The 19,051-nt window shown below is 49.4% G+C and overlaps 1 protein-coding gene across 1 annotated transcript in view; it reads right to left on the bottom strand.

Moving 5' to 3' along the window:
- The window catches only part of LOC144112334 (uncharacterized), a 36,828-nt gene extending 25,612 nt beyond the window's left edge, over window positions 1-11,216 (bottom strand). The window contains exon 1 of the mRNA XM_077645190.1: window positions 10,685-11,216. Within this exon, the coding sequence (XP_077501316.1) occupies window positions 10,685-10,964 (280 nt within the window). The 5' untranslated portion in view covers window positions 10,965-11,216. The remainder of the gene's footprint in view (window positions 1-10,684) is intronic.
- Window positions 11,217-19,051: the final 7,835 nt, after the last annotated feature.

Genomic DNA, 19,051 nt, shown 5'->3' on the forward strand with positions numbered 1-19,051 from the left:
CACTGCAGGAGACGGCAGCAAGCCTAGGTGAGGCGTCCGTGCTAGATGTCGGCATCAGCGCGCGGGCGCTCGTGTACGCGTTGGAAGGGGGGTCCGGTTTATAACAATGGAAGGATCGCCGGGCTCTCGGTGGCTCTTTTCTTCATGGCTTGAAGCTATTTCAGGTTCCCCGAACTTTTCTTCGCGGTTTAAGTTGTTCTTTCATCGCCCCCCAGCCCCTTTTCTCCACGGCTTGAAATTCTCTCCGTCCGCTCGACAGGGGAAGGGAGCCAGCACCATGAACATGGAGATGCATGGCACATTTAAAAGTCGCTGGATCGTTCCGTGGAAACGGCTCCCTCTTCTGACTCCCGCGGTTTGTGCGCTTAAAAAGCCGCGCTAACTCCCCGGGAGTCACACATCCAAGAAATAGTAGTTTGCCAACAGATTCAGAGGCAACAACAACTGACGAGAATACAAAAAGGAAGCTAAAAATGTTGCCGGCCCAGCGATTGCTATCTAATCCCTCAAGCACTGGAACTGCAACCGGTGGAATTAAAAGCAAAGAGAGAGGATAGCGAAAAGTAGATAGGAGAGCGGCAGAAAAAAAAAACGAGGGTAGGTTGGAACTTATGCAAAAAAAAAAAAAATATGTTCGCGCCCCTCGTGCGAAAGTGCTTATGGGTATTGTTGCACATATTCGCAACACGGTAAATTCACTGCATATTTAGGGCCGCGAGCATGTAGCGTCCTGTCGCTAATGAATCGCGCTAGCGGCGCATTGCACAAACGGGTTGGGTGGAGCGCCGAGTCACCGTACTGGAGAAAACCAGTAATCTTTTAAACATCGTGTTATCCGACAATAACTTCTGTTCATTTCTTAGCAGATTTAAATTATAATCAAGAACATTTAACTAGAGTTTGACTCTTGATTGCTGCTCTGGGTAACGGCGTAGTTACTGGCTTGCCGAACTGATGGCACACTCTTCAGAATAGTTCCCAGCATGCCACTCTATGAAGTCTTCGTTAGCGGTTCATCCTTCACGTACATCTTTGACAGAATTGCCGAAACTAGCATCGATTACAGCAATGGCGAACCCCTTCTCGACGGCGAACGATCGAATCTTGAGAAGCACTTTACCAACCTAGACAAAAATGTGAACTACCACACTACTAATTGTTACATTGGACAAATAACCTACTGGCATAAAACGCAGCATCAGGTTTGCCGCCTCTTATGTGCAACACATGCAACATTCACTTCAACGCATCCTTGCTGCACTTGCACCACATCGGCAAAAGATTGGAAGAGCTTTCTGCTATTGAGGCTAATAACATGAGTGTTGAAATGTAGACATTAAGACACGATTTTACAATTTTGAATGCACAGTGCAAGAACCATATACAAGTATCGGTGAGTGAGCTCTAAGTATGAGCGTCCGGGAATTACAAATTTCACTGCTTGAACGAAAGTACCTAGAAGCTTCATTGCTTTGCACTGTTATTGCGTACGCAATTCCACTATCACCTATGCCGGTGTGGTCACTGTACGCGCTTAATGAAAAATGTACCTGTCAAGCAAAAGAGTCTTCTTATAATTTCCTCTATATACCTCATAGAAGGCACACGCTTTCTTGTAGCATTTTATGTAGCAGCCCATGGCCATAGCCTCCCTCCGATGGGGGCACTTTTGATAAAACTGCGCATTGGTACGGCAGGCTCAACCTCCCAAAGCAACCTACCAAAGCAGGGACACTGTAGCAGGGCACGGCCGGAATCGAGCCGCCTCCGCTACTCGAGCCCGGCCGCGAGCAGGGACGTGTGCCTTTCCAATGCACCGAGAGAGCGCGCAACACGTTTCATGAACAAGCAGATGATGCATGATCAATAGTGAAATAGCGCAGGAAGACTTTTACGCCAATGAAATGTAAAATACCTTATACTTCCTTAAAGGTAGGACATTACCCTACGTGAACCTGCTAGAGCTTGTCGATATATTTTAAAATAGGGCTGTAGTGAGCGATAAATTGAAGTCAAGTGGGGTATTTTTCCGGACCTCGCCATAGGCTCCATGCTGTCATAGATCATTGCTCATGGCAAACGCAATATGTAAGCTACATCGATGAAACTCGATTAAATGAAACTTTAAGATGCATTTAACATCTAGGCGAGAGAGCTAATTTCTAACTGTTATGCGCGACGAAATATAAATTTTTTTTTCGTCGCCATTGAGTTACGCGCCGCCACGCCGCCGGCTGTCGCGAGATGGCGCGACCGGTTTTTCGAGGCGCATGGTCCAGAATCCTGGGGATGTACATTCAAACAATGCTTGAGCAGTAAATGCACCAAAGCCATGAGGTGCTAAGGCCTGCCATGCACAGAACATAGTTATCTTTAGCCACCTGGGGTCATTTTCATTTGTTCACGACATAAAAGCAGCCCGTGCATGCTGCTGCAGTAACCGCATCGTTTGCCACCACCATGAGCCGCCGTAACAATTTGCGCAATCTGATTCGCACCATTGTGCGTGAAGAGCTTCGCAAGTTTTGCAGCTTACGCTGGGTTTGATCTCCGCTCGTTTGCAAAAAGGTGCAACAGGCGTCCCGGGCTCTATTGTGGAAACACCACGTCCACCGGGAGACTACCACCTATGGTAAGGTTGTGCAGCATTTGGTTCCCACTTCATCAGCACCGATTCATGCAACCCATCCTGTTATGCTGCCCTCAGTGCCAACAATGATCGCGAAGCGTCCGTGTGGAAGGCCGACATCTGGTGCACACCTGACAGCTGGCCACATTGCTTTCAATGCGGAGAACCAGGCCACCTGTACCGCTATTGCTCTTACTGACGCCTCAGCCTGCAGGGTTGCACCAATTCTCAGAGACCCCAGTTTGGCCACCAACCCCCTGCCATTCAAGACTTCCTTGCGGTACAGCGACTGACCTTTTATATCAATTCACTGTAGCATACTTCTATCCCGTGTACCACGTTAGTTATGCTCATCTTCGCTGACCCCGCACAGCTCTCTGGGAGCGGCACAGGGTCCATCGTCCAGACCTCGCCGGGAAAACTGAGACCATCGACCTTCAGGGGGCGAAGTTGCTAGGAGTCGCTGCGCTGAAGACCTATCGCCGTCGCTGCTACACTGCGAACACGAACTGATGGCACCCTCGTCCAAGCCAGATAATCGTGTTTCTTTAGGCATAGGTTATTCTCGACGGTCACATAGACTGTGCATTAGTGGACACTGGGGCTGACTATTCGATTCGATAGTGGTCATCTCGTTACCGTAAAGGGTATTTGCACAGCTGGCAATCAAATTAATGGATCTACGTTGTCAGTTGCGTCGTTCTGTGCGATTGCTCCTGGGATCTGAGTATCGGCATTGACTGTGCAGAAGTATGGTGCAATCATCTACAACAAATTATTACCTTTTCGAGCGGCATGACCACCCAACTGACCAGCTCTTGCTGCCATAGTGCCACGCTGCGCATCTCTTGAGACATCCTCACATTGCCACCACGGAGCAGTATTTTATTGGAAGTCACCTACGACAACTTGCATGATGCTGAAGCAGTAAGAGGCTAACCATTCACTCCTGCTGACTCAGGGCATCTGCGCTGCTCACAGCCTACTGACGCTTCATGGTGGCCAGTCTGCGATCCTTTTCACTAATCTTTATAATGAGCACCGGCACGCTTTTTCTGGAACTAGTATCGCTTCTGATTTGCATCCGCTGCAGCAGGCACTGACGAGCCCTACCTTGAAAACGTCTACATCAACTGCCACCTGTCCGGGGAGCAACGGTTGGCCTTGGAGCAACCACTGCTCGAATTCAAGCTGCGCTTTGGTTCTTCGCAAGTTCGCCAAACACCCATCACTTCATGTTTCCTCTAAGGATCGCAAGTTCAGGAGATGCTCGACAATGGAGTAGCTAAACCTTCCCAAAGCCCGTGATCTTTGCCTGTCATCCTGGCTAAAAAGGACGACGCTGCTCTGCGGTTTTGTGTCAACCATGCAAAACTGAACTGTGTGACCGAAAAGGACGTCTACCCGTTGCCGCGCAATGACGACACGCTGGACAAATTGTGTTGCACTAAGTGTTTCTCAGTCGACTTGGAAAAGCGGCTATTGGAAAACTGAACTAGATGAAAGGGACCACAAGAACACAGCTTTTGTGACACCACATGGCCTCTATGAATTCAAAGTGCTTTCTTTCAGCATGTGCAACACCCCTTCCATGTTTCAACGGATGATAGACACTGTCCTCACATGTGACAAGCAGCAAATCTGTCTTGTGTACTTGGGTGTCATCGTTTTCTGAAAACACTTGATGAGCATCCCCAGCGACTGCAGGCTGTCCTCGAAGGCCTCCGGTCGGCAGACCTGAAGCTCCAGAAGTGCCCTTTCAGTTAGAAAGACCTCAAACTTCTTGGTCACGTTGTGAAAGCTGAAGGAATGCGGCCGGACCCCCGAGAAGACTGCCGCCGTCGCACATTTTCCCGTTCCTACTGACAAGAAAGCCCTCAAGCACTTCCCGAGTCTCTGTGCGGATTACTGGCACTTTATTGCTGACTTCACAACTACAGAGCCGTTGACGTGCCTCACTAGTAATATCTCCTTTGTGTGGGCCACCAAGCAACACACTGCTTTCACCATGCTACGCCAGCACCTTCAAGCATCTCCCGTTTTTGCACACTTCAAAGAAGATGCCAACACCGAGGTTCACACCGATGCCAGAAACATCGGTTTTCATGCTGTCCTTGTCCGACACCAAGATGGCCTAGAGATGGTTCCTACATATGCTAGCCACACTCTTTCTTACGCCGAAAGCAATTACTCTAAGTCTGAGAAAGAATGTCTTGTGGCCCTGCGGGCCATCATAAAATTGCCCTTTCGTAACTGATCATCACTATCTACGCTGGCTGGCAAATTTGTGAGAACCATCTGGGCGCCTGCCACGATGGAGCTTACGGCTCCACGAATTTGACATCACTACTGTATAAAAGTCAGGCCGTAAACACGAACACGTGGAAACACTGGCTCGCACACCACCTGATGACCCAGCAGCAAGCGGATGCGGACATTCACCCTATCATTGACCACCTTGAAGGCAACAATACGAATCTATCTTGACACTTCTCTCTATCTCAGCTCCTTCTGTCTGCGGCATGGTCTCCTGTACAACTCGAGGCCACAATAGAGCTTACCATCTCGTAATTCCAGCTTATATTCATGCTGACGCACTTTTCACTTGCCACAATAGCCCACATGTGGCCACTTGCGTTTTCTCACGAACGATCGTCACAGTGCGGAGAATGTACTACTGGCCGGGGCTCACCGGCGCTGTCAAATGTTACATTAAAAGCTCCAGAGAATGCGAGCACCGGAAGACGCCATCATTTAAGCCCATTACAGCCACTCGCGCTCCTTTCGACCAAACAGGTATGGACTCCTCAGCCCTTTTCCTTTGTTGCTGACCAGAAACAATCGGATTATAGCTGGCACAGACTATTTCATTCGCTATGCCAAAGCCACGGCAATCCCTCGTAGTACAGCTTCTGATATCACGGAGTTTTTCAAGCACAACGTCTTGCGGCATGGCGCCTTTCATACACGATTACTGACAGATGATCAGCGTTTAGGCCGCAGTTAATTGATTTCTCAGTTGACCTATCATTCATTGAACACAACCATCGCGGACATGCTGTCAATGTATGTAGATGCACAGCACAAAGCTTGGGATGAAGTCCTGCTTTATGTCACCTTCGCCAACAACACCCCTGGAGGAAATTATGCGCTTCACGCCGTTTGACCTCGTGTACAGATGTGAGGTACATAGTATGCCTGATCTTGTGCCCAGATGATGCCCAACTCATCCCAGGCACCCAACAATTTGCCCAACAAGCTGAAGAAGGCAGTCGGCTGGCCCACGTGCAGATCCGGCAACATCACAGCACATGTGCACGCCACTACAACCTTTGCTATCGCCAGGTTGACTACAAACCCGGCGACCAAATCTGCATATGGACTCCTGTTCATTGCCACCGCTTGTCTGAGAAACTACTGTGGCGCTAGTTTGGCCCTTAAAGAGTGCTACGGTGCGTCAGTGATGTCGACTATCAAGTGCTTCCGGACAGTGCCATGCAACCATGACGCCAACAGCTCAGCTCTTGGCATTGTGCACTTTGTGCGGCTTAAGCCGTTCTATACACGGTAACGGCAAGCAAATATGTTGAAGTCGCAACACGCTTCAGCTGGAATCCTTTGCTCCCTCTCCCCCCCCCTCCCCCCGGTTATTTTCAATTTTAACCTTCTGTCGACCGCAATGCTGTCAGCATCACGACAATGCTTCTCTTTCTCGGAAGGGGCAATAGTGCTACCTATAGTCGGACACAACCTAAAAAAGAAAAGAAAGCGGTTGCTAACAGTGGGTCATGATCCGCGGTGTATTGTATTACTCCGCCGGCCAATCAAAGTAGTAAACTAAATCAGCTTTTCACTGACTACAGCAAACAAGCCACGTTTTCAAAACTCTACAGCTTACAATTATTTTCTTTTTAAGTAGCTTTTTCTTTAGGTAACAAGAAAAGTTTTAACGACAGATTACTTTTTGTTGTGGAAGAATTGTGTGGAGAGGCCCTGAATGTGGGCCGGAGCTTCGCGCCAGACTTGAGTTGTATCCGACTATAGTATTGCCAGGTGGCATGTGGCTGACCTGGAAGACGGTGATTTAGCGCTCATGCTGTGCCGTCTTGACCAGCACCATGTATTAAAACACCCTCCATCAACAAGTACGTTACAATATAGAGAGAATTGAGCATGCTCTAAAGAATGGACGTAGTCTAAAAGCAGTGACGAGGAAACTAGCCATAGACAAAAAATTGGAAGTGGCATAGCTCATCTATGCCAGAATATATGTATCAAGAGGCATACGTTTCCCTGGCTGAGCTTGCTGTGGTCATTGTATGTTTAGCAATGAAACACTGGGCTCCATGTCGGCGGCTTAACGCCATCTATTACGCTCGGCAGTCTGGCATCTCAGTTTGGCAAGCCGTTCCTCTATTCGGGCGTCTCCGCTGCTTTCTCCGCCTTCTTACACTCATTCTCTCTTTGCTGAGTAGCCAAGTGCCAGGCGACAACCTCAGGATCGGAAGAGTTAATTTTCTCTTGTCTATACCGCCATTAAAAAGCAGCTGGACTCGCATTCTCTGCATCCATGTCAAACGTTGTGATAGAGACGCCCATTACATCTCCGCCTTTTATAAGCAATGCTGCACTTGCGACGCACGGTTCGGGTGATAGAGGGGCGTGTGGCAAGGCGGCGACTAAGAACGCGGCGCACCTGCTGCTCCTCTCCGGTTGCCATGGTAACGGCACATGCGCACACTGGCCTCTTCCAGCTACCGCGAAATGCTCGACTGGTAGCCCAGTGTAGCTCTCACTAGAAAACCAGATGTATTCGTTAAGAGACAGTGTCATTTTATACAGTAACCAATCTATAGAGTAGCCAATGCAATCAGGACGTTAATAATGAGAGGCAGTAGCGGACAGCACTGTGACATACCACCAGTAACAAAAGAGCAAGTGAAGAAAGCCTTAAGAGTAATGCAAAGGGGGAAATCAGATGGTGAGGATCAGGTAAGAGCATATCTTTTGGGAAGGATAGAGGGGTCATGGTAGTTAAACTAGATTGAAAACTAAACATTTTGACATATTTGCCTGTCTGGTTGGGTTTGAAGACTTATAATAAACTGCACAACTCCAACCAAAAATTTTAACTTTAACCCAACGTTTCGAAGCCGACTCGACTCCTTCATCAGGTGTGACTGAGGGCAGTAGCTAAGCGTCTTAAGTATGGAGGCACTAGGCACCCTGAGTACATAGGGTTTTTTTTGTTTTTAGGTAAAACCTGACTTTACCCTATTTAAAATTTTTACACCTCAAAGATGTTCTTAAAAGATCGGATGAAATGCAATTTACCCGATTTTTGAACTACAATGCCCTTAAGTTGGCGCGACAAAGAGGGGCGGCCGACAGAAGAAGGAAACCATTTATCAGTATAGAAGTTGGCAGCCATACTGGATCCACTTCAGAAGCGCTTGCTGAGTCAGTCATCTGATCAATACCGACTCTTTTGATTTCCATGACCGATGCACACTCTTTTTGCAAGCAGTTTAACGAGTAAAGAGTCGATCACACTTGTCTACAGCGTTCGAGCGGTGCAGCCCGGTGGAAATAAAGTGAAATTATAAAGTAGGTATTGACATTCACTGATAATACTTGTGCTTAAGATCAGCCTAATATTCATGTGAAACGCACACGCACCAGCGCCCTACCCTCAGCAGAGCAGCTGCGATAAGATTTAACTTTATTTGCTTCGCAGCACACCGCTCGAGCGCTCTAGCCAAGCGTGATCTACTCTGTACTTACTGGAAGTGAAGCAAGCCCCACCAAGTAAAGGTGTTAAGTCATGGACTATTGGTACGACGCAACTGTGCGCTACCCCCGGCTAGCAAATGCTGTATTGACAGATACAATACTGTACACAATAAATAAGTTTCACAAAGGCTGCAGTTTCAAATTACAGTGAAAAAAATCGGAGGGGAAAAAACTACAGCTTAAGGGTATGATACGATAGCATAGTGGATTAATTTCCATGCGTGCAAAAGGTCATTTTCTACTTTACATTCATGGATCCCTTAGAGTCCTCATACCCCAACTAGTGTAGTGGTGCAGCGGATAAGCAATTCACCAATGTCCTGCAATGGCAGCTGCTCCCAGCTGCAGGTCTTAAATGACCCAGGTCTCTTCTCAAATACCAATCGTTCATTTAGCTGCCACCTACAAAGGTGAGCAGTTTGCAATGGGCAGGCAGGCTTTGAGGATGCCACAGTCACGTGACGTAGGCTGGCCACCTGCCTCCTAGTTTGCTCCCTGGGGACTACTTTCCAGAGTCGTACTCGTGATTTTTCGCTTACAATGCCAACAACACCGACACCGCACTTTCTTGACAATGGGACCTTCAACGCTACAACATCAAAAAGACGCACACACTTAAGACTGTTAGTGAACAGCGTGATGTAATTAGATGCCATGCAGCCGGCAATTGTACATCTGCATGGCTCTACATAGCCACCACCAAAACACTGCTGCACCCCTTGTGACCTGCACGCTAACCTCTTGAAGACAGTCGCCGCCGTACCACAGCCCATGCTCGGCGCCATTATAAGGGTATGATGCGATAGCTAGTGGGTTAACGCCCATATATGCAGAATTAGTCTACTTTCCTGGGAGTCCTCATGTCACGGCTAGCACAGTAGTACAGCAGTTAAGTGGTGCCCTAGTGCCCTGGGATAGCAGGTGCTGCCAAAGGAAGAATTTGTGCAATCCAAGTAGCGCTTCACAAGCCACTACCATGGGATGGCAGATTCTGCCACCGGTGGAATTTGTGCGATACAGGTGTTGTAGGCAGTAGTGTAGCCACTGCATAGGGCTAGAGCGAGAATGCGCCTGGCTGCGCGATCACGTGATGCACGCTATACGAGCCGCGCGAGCTCGTTCTGGGCAATGTTTGCCTGCCCGCGAAATAAACCGGTCGCTGGTCCGGCTTTCCTCAACTCACCAGCAGGTTGTCCCTCTCGAGGAACCTCCCGCAGCCAATCATTAATCTAACGGCTACATGGCAGGTTGCATGAGTTCTCCATCTTTTATGGTTACCATTGAACTTTAACACACACAAGTTTTCGCTCCATAGAGCAAGCAAGGCTTCTGCCTCAAAATAAGTTTCGTATTTGTATTAGTAACCTGCACATACAATATATATATTATGCAGAAAGTAGCCATACTCCTTTATTAAGAGCACAGAGTGAGCACTGATGGCTTTTTAGTGGACAATACGTTTTCGTCAGCTGTTCACAAAAAGAAAAGACCATCATTTCGCCAGTTGCGGGAAATATTTCCTAGCAAGAGGAACATATGCGCGAGCTTGTAGCTCCATTGTGTCCGAGTTCTCACCCTCGAAAATAACGCATGTTTGCCAAAGCGGAAAGAAGAGGTGCACTGTTGCTCCAAGTTGTGCATTAAAAATTAGAGGAGAGAGCAATACACAGCAGATAAGCACAAGCATTGAGGTGCATAATGTTTCCCCTTCATTTGCATTTGTCAGCCTACTTTTTTTCTAATACACCCTGCGCTTCTGCTGCTGTTCTGGTGGCAGACTCAATGGTTGTGCATGCGAACAGCGTCGTTTGAATAAAGCAGGAAGTCCTGCATTTGTTGTGCTTGTTCCTTACTTTACCCAGCGATATAATTTGCAATGCACTGGTATGTACGGACGTGGGCCGACTTGTCAAGAACGCTACGCTGCGGGAGGAAAGGTGAAGCTTCAAATCTGCTATGTTGGTGACTCGACCGTCATACCTCTGTCGTTTATGTAGGTACGTGGAAGCGATTTAATCTGTTGCTGTGAAACCACTGCCTGCTTTAAAATGTCGCTCCCTTTTCCTCCGCAGAACATTACGCGAGCGCTCTAACGCAAGCCTACTCGCGTTTGTACACAAGTTTACATTTCTTTCGTGCATGCAGTAAACGCTACGCGAGCGCTCTAACGCAAGCCTACTCGCGTTTGTACACAAGCTCACTTTTTTCGTGCATGCACAGACACAAAAAAAATGGCGCCAAGAACACGTGCATCTTCCTCACCTGAATAGGAAGAGAACTGATGCGTACTGAGCCTCGACACGAACCCGTGATTCTGCTCGTGGTGCTGCAACAATTGGCCACGGCGGGCAAGCACATTAGTACACTTATCACAACTGTAGGAGGCTTTCGCACTACCACTAAGAGAGCTTGCAGCTTCGGGATGCTGCTTTCGCACATGCCTCCTTCGAGATTGCTCCAAAACAAACTCAGCTTGGCACACAGGACACTGATACTTATCTCGTACAGGTGACTCTGCGGGTGGTGCGCTTGGTCCCTCCATTCCTAGAAGGGCACCTCGGCGACAGACACAAACACAATTCACACTGGCAAACAAAGAACGCGCAACGGAGTCAACAAGGACAAACTCTCAACAGTAGAACAGTGCGCGCCCAGCGCAACACAGAATATGGCAACGGCCAAAAAGAAAGCTCAACGGAGCTGCGGCTGGACAATGCAGTAATAAAACAGTCTAATTACTGCAAAGTATACAGCAATTAGCGCAACAGCAAGACCGCAGATCGAGGGATCAGCGACGACGCTTGCACGATGCAACGGGGGACAAATCTGCGGAATAAAGGAGTCACGTGATCATGTATAATACAAAAACAAAATTCAAATCACATAAAAACAAAAATATAAAAAGTTTCTGTAAAATTTATAAGCATTGTTTTCAAATATGATACTAAAAATTATTTCAGCTGAACAAACAACACAAACAAATTTAGCCAGGGGAAGGGAATTACCCCTAGGGACGGGTAAATCTAAGGGCGGAGTCAGACCTAGGGAGGACTGGGACGGGTTGAACCACACAAACAAAAAAGAAGACTTTGCCGCCGCGGGGTTTACGCGCTTCGGTCCGCTTCGGTCCGATCGGGGTCGCTTCTCGACACAACCTCGGTCAAGATGACGCCCGCTCCGTCCAGCGCAGGAGTGCCGCTGAGTGAAGGATTCGTTAGTGGAGGAAGAAGACTTGGTTTATTTTACATATTTACAAGCTTTTGAGTTCAGAAGTGAGCTGCTTCAACTGCATCTGCAGTCCAGTTTTATACACTGCGTCTTCCCTAGATTCCCCAGGTAGAGGACGCCCTCGCCGTGGTGGGTGTGGACAAAACTTTCGCTATCACACACAGACACCTCCGCACACATGGACACGCCCCTGGCATAAGTTGAGCCCGAGGGAGAGGGGTGTGCGGCCAGGACCCGGTCAGGCTGGCAGGCGACGTCAGGTGGTCGGCCCGCTCTCCGCCGGTCGGTGAACTTCGAAGAAAGCGAGGCGCAGCCCCGTCGGGAGATAATCCCGTGGTTCTGCCATTAGGCATGGCCGGCGAAGCCTGCAGACAAGCCACTGTGGCGATCTGTTCCCACGCTGGTGCTGTGCCCGTGAGGTCAGGAGTAGTCGGGTCGGTGGAGACGTCGGGGAAAATCGGAAGACAGCCCGAACAACTTCGCGGCCCGGGACAGCTACTCCTTAAAGGGATTTTCGCAGAACCCTGCTCCCGCTTGTCCCACGCAGCAACGACCGGGCGAGCGCGGTAAATGCATACCGCAGACACATGGCGAGAGATTCTGTCTTGGTGGCAACCCTCGAGACGTGCTGGCGCCAATTCTAATACCGGCTGGCGGTCATTCCTAATAACTCCTCCGCGGCCAGGAAAATCTCGTTCGGCCAGTGGTAGCAATCCCTTGCCGATGGGAGATGGGCTTGTCTTGGGAATGGGATGACCGGTTATCTTCTGCGAGCACCAAAACAAACCCCAAACCTCCCACAATGGCAAACAGCGGCCGGTTCGGCCCCAGCAACAAGGCTCCACACGACGCGAAAGCACCCAGTCTGTGCCGCTGATCCACCAGGCTTATCCCAACAGATAAGGTAATAACATAACAAATTCTGACTCCGAGTGGTTCCGCCATCTAAGTCAACGTATCATGGATATTTGGGCCACAACAAAGTCAGAGCCATGCATGAAATGGATCGAAGTAGATAACTAAACTTGAAAAAAAAACATACATATGTCCGCTAGTAATACACACACACACTCATAAAAGCTGGAGGACCCTTTTCATCTTAAGCACTTCAGAATAGGCTGCTTAAACCATCGGCATTGCCATTCATCTTCCCTTTCTTATACCTCACAGAGAAGTTGTACTCCTGAAGGGTGAGGCTCCACCGCAGCAAGCGTCCGTTCTTTTGAGACATCTGCCTCAGCCACGTGAGTGGGCAGTGATCCGTCTCAAAAACGAAATTTGATCCATATAGGTAGCATGACAGTTTTTGTGCTGCCCAGACTAAGCATGCGCATTCTTTTTCTGAGGCACTGTAAGCTTCCTCCCTTAGCGTCAGTTTCCGGCTTGCGTACAGGATGGGATGCTCTTCGTTGTCTTTTCCGACCTGACTCAATACAACGCCCATACCCCTATCACTCGCATCGCACTGAACTACAAACTTTTGTGTCGTCAAGCGTCCGCAATACGGGCCTTGAAATGAGCACTTTCTTGAGCTCTTGAAAGGCGCTCTCCTTTGCTTCATCCCAAAAAACCCTTTCGGGCTCTCCCTTTCGCAGCGCATCTGTCAATGGACTCGCTCGTTGAGAATAGCGAGGAATGTACCTCTGATAATACCCAACAAGCCCCAGAAAAGAGCGGATGTCTTTCTTTGTTCGAGGCGTTGGAAAGTCCGCTATGGGCTTAATTTTAAGTTCCGAAGGCTGCCTAGTTCCACGACCTACAATGTGTCCCAGGTAGGTCACTTGTGAACAACAGAAGTTACACTTTTCAGATTTCAGTGTGAGCCCAGCGTCCCGCAACCTTGCCAACACGCTTCTCAGATGCGCGATATGCTCCTCCCCAGCTGTTCGAAAAAATGGCTATGTCGTCCAAGTAGGGGACTGCATAGCTCTGCATGTCTTTAAGTACAATATCCATTAATTTGGAGAAACTATACGGTGCGTTCTTGAGGCCGAAGCTTAAAACTAGAGGTCTGAATGTCCCAATGAGTGAAATGAAGGCGGCATAGCGGCTCGAGGTGTCTGAGAGAGGAACCTGCCAATATCCCCTCACCAGATCTCACGTAGAGATGAACTGTGCCCCACTTACCCGCTCCACTCTCTCTTCAATATTGGGAATCGGATAGAGCTGGTCTCTGGTGATTGCATTGAGTTTTCGACAGTCCACGCATGGACGAGGCTCTTTGCCTGGCACTTCGACGAGAATCATAGGGGAAGTGTAACCACTTTCAGTTGGTTCGATTACCCCGATTTCGAGCATTCGCTTAATCTCCGTCTCCGAGATCTGCCGTTGACGTGGTGACACTCGATAACCTTTTGACCTGATTGGTTCGTAGGAGGTCAGCTCGATCTCGTGAGTGATCAGGTCAGTTTTCTCTGGCTGACTGCTAAACATCGCTTTGAATTCCCCCAAAAGGCCCTTAAGTTCATCTACCTGTTCCTCTTTCAGAACATCAGCCCTCGCAGAGCGCGCAAGAATGTCCTGGACGCTGCAATCCGCATCGCGGTCTGTTGCTAACTCAGGTAGATCAGCCTGTACTTCCTCGGGTGCGTTTAACATCATATTTACCACCTCCTCCCTGCCTACATAAGGTGTCATCAAATTGCAGTGGTAGATGGTAACCTCATTTCTCTTGCCGGGTTCTTTCAGGACGTAGTTTGTTTCTGACAGCCTGTGCTGAGCTTCCACCGGACCCTCCAACTGCACTTCCATTTTGTTTTTCCTGGATGGTCGCAAAATCATAACCTTATCGCCCGTCTGAAATGTTCGTTGCCTTGCGTTTCGATCGTAATAGACTTTTGCCCTCTGCTGTGCCGCTTTCAAGTTTTCTTCTACTAGGGTACGCGTAGAACTTAGTCGGTCGAGAAATTCTAACACGTAACTCACGACAGTTTGGCTTTCTCCTGTTCCCTCCCAGAATTCTCGCAAAATCCGGAGAGGCGAACGTAGGGCTCTCCCATACACAAGTTCAGCCGGGGTGAATCGGGTCGCTTCATGAGGAACTGTTCTGAGCGCAAACAGCGTTGCCGGCAAACAGCTCTCCCAGTCTTTTTTCCGTTCATAGCACAACGCGCGCAGAACCCTTTTGAGCACGGAGTGCATTCTCTCGACACTGTTCGACTGGGGATGATATACCGAACTGTGTATTAACTTTATACCGCACCTCTTTAAAAAGGTGGTGGTTAAGGCGCTGGTGAACACGGTTCCCTGATCCGCCTGAATCTCCGCCGGAAAACAGATTCGTGCAAAGGTGCTGAGCAAAGCGTCCACTATCTCTGTAGAGCTTAGTTCTTTGAGGGGGACTGCTTCGGGGAATTTCTTTGCTGGACACAGCATGGTAAGGAGATATTTGTATCCCGATTTAGACTCCGGTAGGGGTCCTACCGTGTCAATCACTAACCGTCGAAAAGGCTCTGTGATTAGTGGAACCAAATTCAGGGGAGCCTTCCATTTGTCTCCTGATTTCCCGACTCACTGACATGCGTCACACGACTTCACGTACCGCTCCACGTCTTTGAAGCACCCTGGCCAGTAGTACTCTATTAAAAGTCGCTCTTTCGTTTTCTTGATCCCCAAGTGTCCCGACCAGCTGTTCCCATGACACAATCTCAGAAGGTCCGCCCGGTATTTTTCCGGAATCACCCGCTGATCAAACGTCTTGCCTTTGCGATCTCTGTAGTGCCTGTACGGCAGTCCGCCTTTTTCGAGTATCGTGATGTTACGCCTCGCATGCCCTTTCCGCGGTAGCATGCAGGCGCCTAAAAATAGGGTCATTCTTTTGCTCTGCTTTCAGCATATCCCTGTCTATTTCCAATAGCCGCTCAAAACTGCGCGAAGTCGGGGCCAATATTGACGCTCCGACGGGATCTATTTCCTGCGGTTCGCTTGGCGCCGCAGCGGCGTCAATGTCGCCTGATCTAGCGACAACCTCGACCCCTTGTTCAGCCACTAGGTTTGGTTTCATGATTTCAGGTTCTGCTCCGATTTCTGCTTCTCCCTGTCCCAGGTCCTGTGTTAACTGAGCGGCCAGGTGGCGGGTTTTAGAGCGCCTTAGTGCCTGCACTTTTCCTTCTCCAAAGATCTGCCCTCGCTCACGCAGCAGCCGGTCAGACCGGTTGGATAACGTATAAGGATAATCCAGCGGAACTGTTTTCGAGACGGCTGCCTCCGTCACCAGTTTTCCAAACGGACCTGAAATTTCAACCCTTGCCATAGGTAAGCAAACACTGTGCTCCTCCAACACCTGTTTAATCCACGTTACTCCTCCTGTGAAATCCTCAGACGTAACATAGGATGGGTGCACTACATCCATCGTAGCCGCACTGTCCCTGAGCACCTTACAAGGCTTGCCATTTACCTCTAACTCATGAAGGTAGGGGCGAAGCAGTTCTAGGTTTTCATCACTACCGTTTACGTACGAGAACACCAATCGCTGGTTTCTACATCTTGCAGCGATGTGCCCTGTTTCTTGGCAGTTATAACAGCGCAACGGTTGCCTGGCCTTGAACTCCTTTTTCCCCGCCTTTTCTACCCCTTCGTCCTTCGTTTGACTGCCGCTCTTCTCTGGAGCCTTTTCGGTGATTTCTTTTTGTGTTACACCCTGCCCCACGTTTCCATTTAGAGCCGGCCGTCTAGAAGAAAAATACTTTCTTGAGGTAGTTCCTCTTTCTGACTGGCCTTCCTCCGCAGTCGCCTTTCTCCGCGTCGAGAATTCGTCTGCGAGTTGAGCTGCTCGCTCTACTGTCTCTACCTTTTCTTTGTCCTGCACCCATAGTTTTACGGACGGTGGAATGCTGCGGAAAAACTGCTCCAGACAGACGCACTCAACTACCTTGTCCCTGCTTTCGTACACGCTTGCCCCCTTAAGCCACTCTACAAGGTTGCTTTTCAATGTGTACGCAAACTCCGCATAATCCTCATTGCTTTTTTTTGTTGCCTCCCTAAAACGCTGCCGAAATGCCTCATCTGAAAGGCGGTATTTCTTCAGTAGAGCAGATTTCACCTTTTCATAATTTTCCGCATCCTGTTCGCTGAGCCTGGCGATCACATTAGCCGCCTCGCACGGTAAAATACCTAGCAGGCGTTGTGACCACAAATTTTCTGCGATTTTGCTCTTTTGACACGCCCTTTCATAGTTGATTAGTTACAGACCGATGTCTTCGCCCATCTTGTAGGGATACATCCAATTGTCTGTACGGTGAGACTCTACCCTGTTTAATCTGTCACTAATGCTTGCTCCCCCGTTTTGGGCTGCCAGACGCTGGCTTTCGAGTTGGAGCTCCATCATTTTGAGTTGTATCTGATCTGCGGCTCGCTTTTCTTTTCTTTCATCCTCTGCTTTCTTTCTTTGCCATTTCCCACGCAATTTGCATCGCTTCTTCGTCCGCATCGCTATTATTGATTGCTTTTATGATTGCCCCTTTCCTCATTCCTTCCTCCACTTCCACATCCAACTTATCACACATCAGCAACAGCTCTTCCCTATCAACCTTCTTGAAGTCCATGATCGTTGCCCCAAATGGTGGCTTTGCCCACTCTCTAATGTTCTATGGTTCTGTGCAAACTACACTGTGCTACAGACACCCGATTACCAGCAGTTCAAACTTTTTACCCAGAGTTTAAAGCCTGGTGAATCACAGAACAAAGACAAAGCGCTCACCCGTACGCAGAACGATGTGACCTGGTCCATCCCAAGCGCTGCCAACTAGTTGTTGAAGGTGGGGATCGGTGTCGCTTCTCGACACAACCTCGGTCAAGATGACGCCCGCTCCGTCCAGGACAGGAGCGCCGCTGAGTGAAGGATTTGTTAGTGGAGGAAGAAGACTTGGTTTATTTTACATATTTACAAGCTTTTGAGTTCAGAAGTGAGCTGCTTCAACTGCATCTGCAGTCCAGTTTTATACACTGCGTCTTCCCTAGATTCCCCAGGTAGAGGACGCCCTCGCCGTGGTGGGTGTGGACAAAACTTTCGCTATCACACACAGACACCTCCGCACACATGGACACGCCCCTGGCATAAGTTGAGCCCGAGGGAGAGGGGTCGGCCAGGACCCCGTCAGGCTGGCAGGCGACGTCAGGTGGTCGGCCCGCTCTCCGCCGGTCGGTGAACTTCGAAGAAACGAGGCGCAGCCCCGTCGGGAGATAATCCCCAGTGGTTCTGCCATAAGCATGGCCGGCGAAGCCTGCAGACAAGCCACTGTGGCGATCTGTTCCCACGCTGGTGCTGTGCCCGTGAGGTCAGGAGTAGTCGGGTCGGTGGAGACGTCGGGGAAAATCGGAAGACAGCCCGAACAACTTCGCGGCCCGGGACAGCTACTCCTTAAAGGGATTTTCGCAGAACCCCGCTCCCGCTTGTCCCACGCAGCAACGACTGGGCGAGCGCGGTAAATGTATACCGCAGACACATGGCGAGAGATTCTGTCTTGGTGGCAATCCTCGAGACATGCTGGCGCCAATCTAATACCAGCTGGCGGCCATTCCTAATACCACCCTAGTGGAGACTCAAGTAGTTCCACCCGTCGACAAGCTAGAACGCTGCTCGAGTTTTCCAAAAACCGCTACGCGTAATTGACACCACTGTAAAAGGAAAGACGTCACGACGTGCGCATGCACGCATCGAGGCTGGTTCAAGGCAACATTTTATTGTGATGTGCTGTTTGAGCATTTCTTCACGAGATACGAAATGCTGGCAGCCGTTGATGTGGGCTGCAATTCATTGGCGTCGCCAAGGCATAGCAGACGACCAGGCCTGCACTCGACCATCCGTTTTGGAAGCAGACAGTGCCAAAACTGCGATCAAACTGCCGGAACTAGCGCTACACACTAGCCGCACCGCCGCAGAGCTTTGCCGAACTGGTGCAGCGAGTGCAGGCGAATCGAGCACTCTCCAACTTCCCCTCCACACCGCTAGCCCGGAACAACTGACGGCACGAAGCAAAAGCCTGTCTCCTTCCCTGTTTCTTTAGCAATGCCAAAGCTGTCCTCGAAAAATAAGACGACGCCCAGAATGCGTTTCGTATCGTCACGTGAAAGAGCAATCCAGCAAATCAATATGGCGGAAATCTGCTTGGAAGTTCTACACATGTTCAATACACAGTACAGCGGGCAAAATGGAGGGCAATGTGCAAACATCGTAGAGGCATCAGACGTTTTTAACAAACCGAAGACGTATACCAGTTTACCGGACGCCGGCTGCGCACGCGCAGTGGCTCCGCCTCACCCCAACAACGCCACTGCGCATGCGCAAGAGAGGTCCGGTAAACCGGCATACTTCTCTGGTAGTACGTCTCCGGTATTCTCGTGAACACCTCCTGATTTTAGCTAATTTTAGCTAGGGTGCCTCAATGCGCGCCCACTCTCAGC

The sequence above is a fragment of the Amblyomma americanum genome, unplaced genomic scaffold (assembly GCF_052857255.1).
Source record: "Amblyomma americanum isolate KBUSLIRL-KWMA unplaced genomic scaffold, ASM5285725v1 scaffold_65, whole genome shotgun sequence".
In the NCBI taxonomy this organism is placed as follows: domain Eukaryota; kingdom Metazoa; phylum Arthropoda; class Arachnida; order Ixodida; family Ixodidae; genus Amblyomma; species Amblyomma americanum.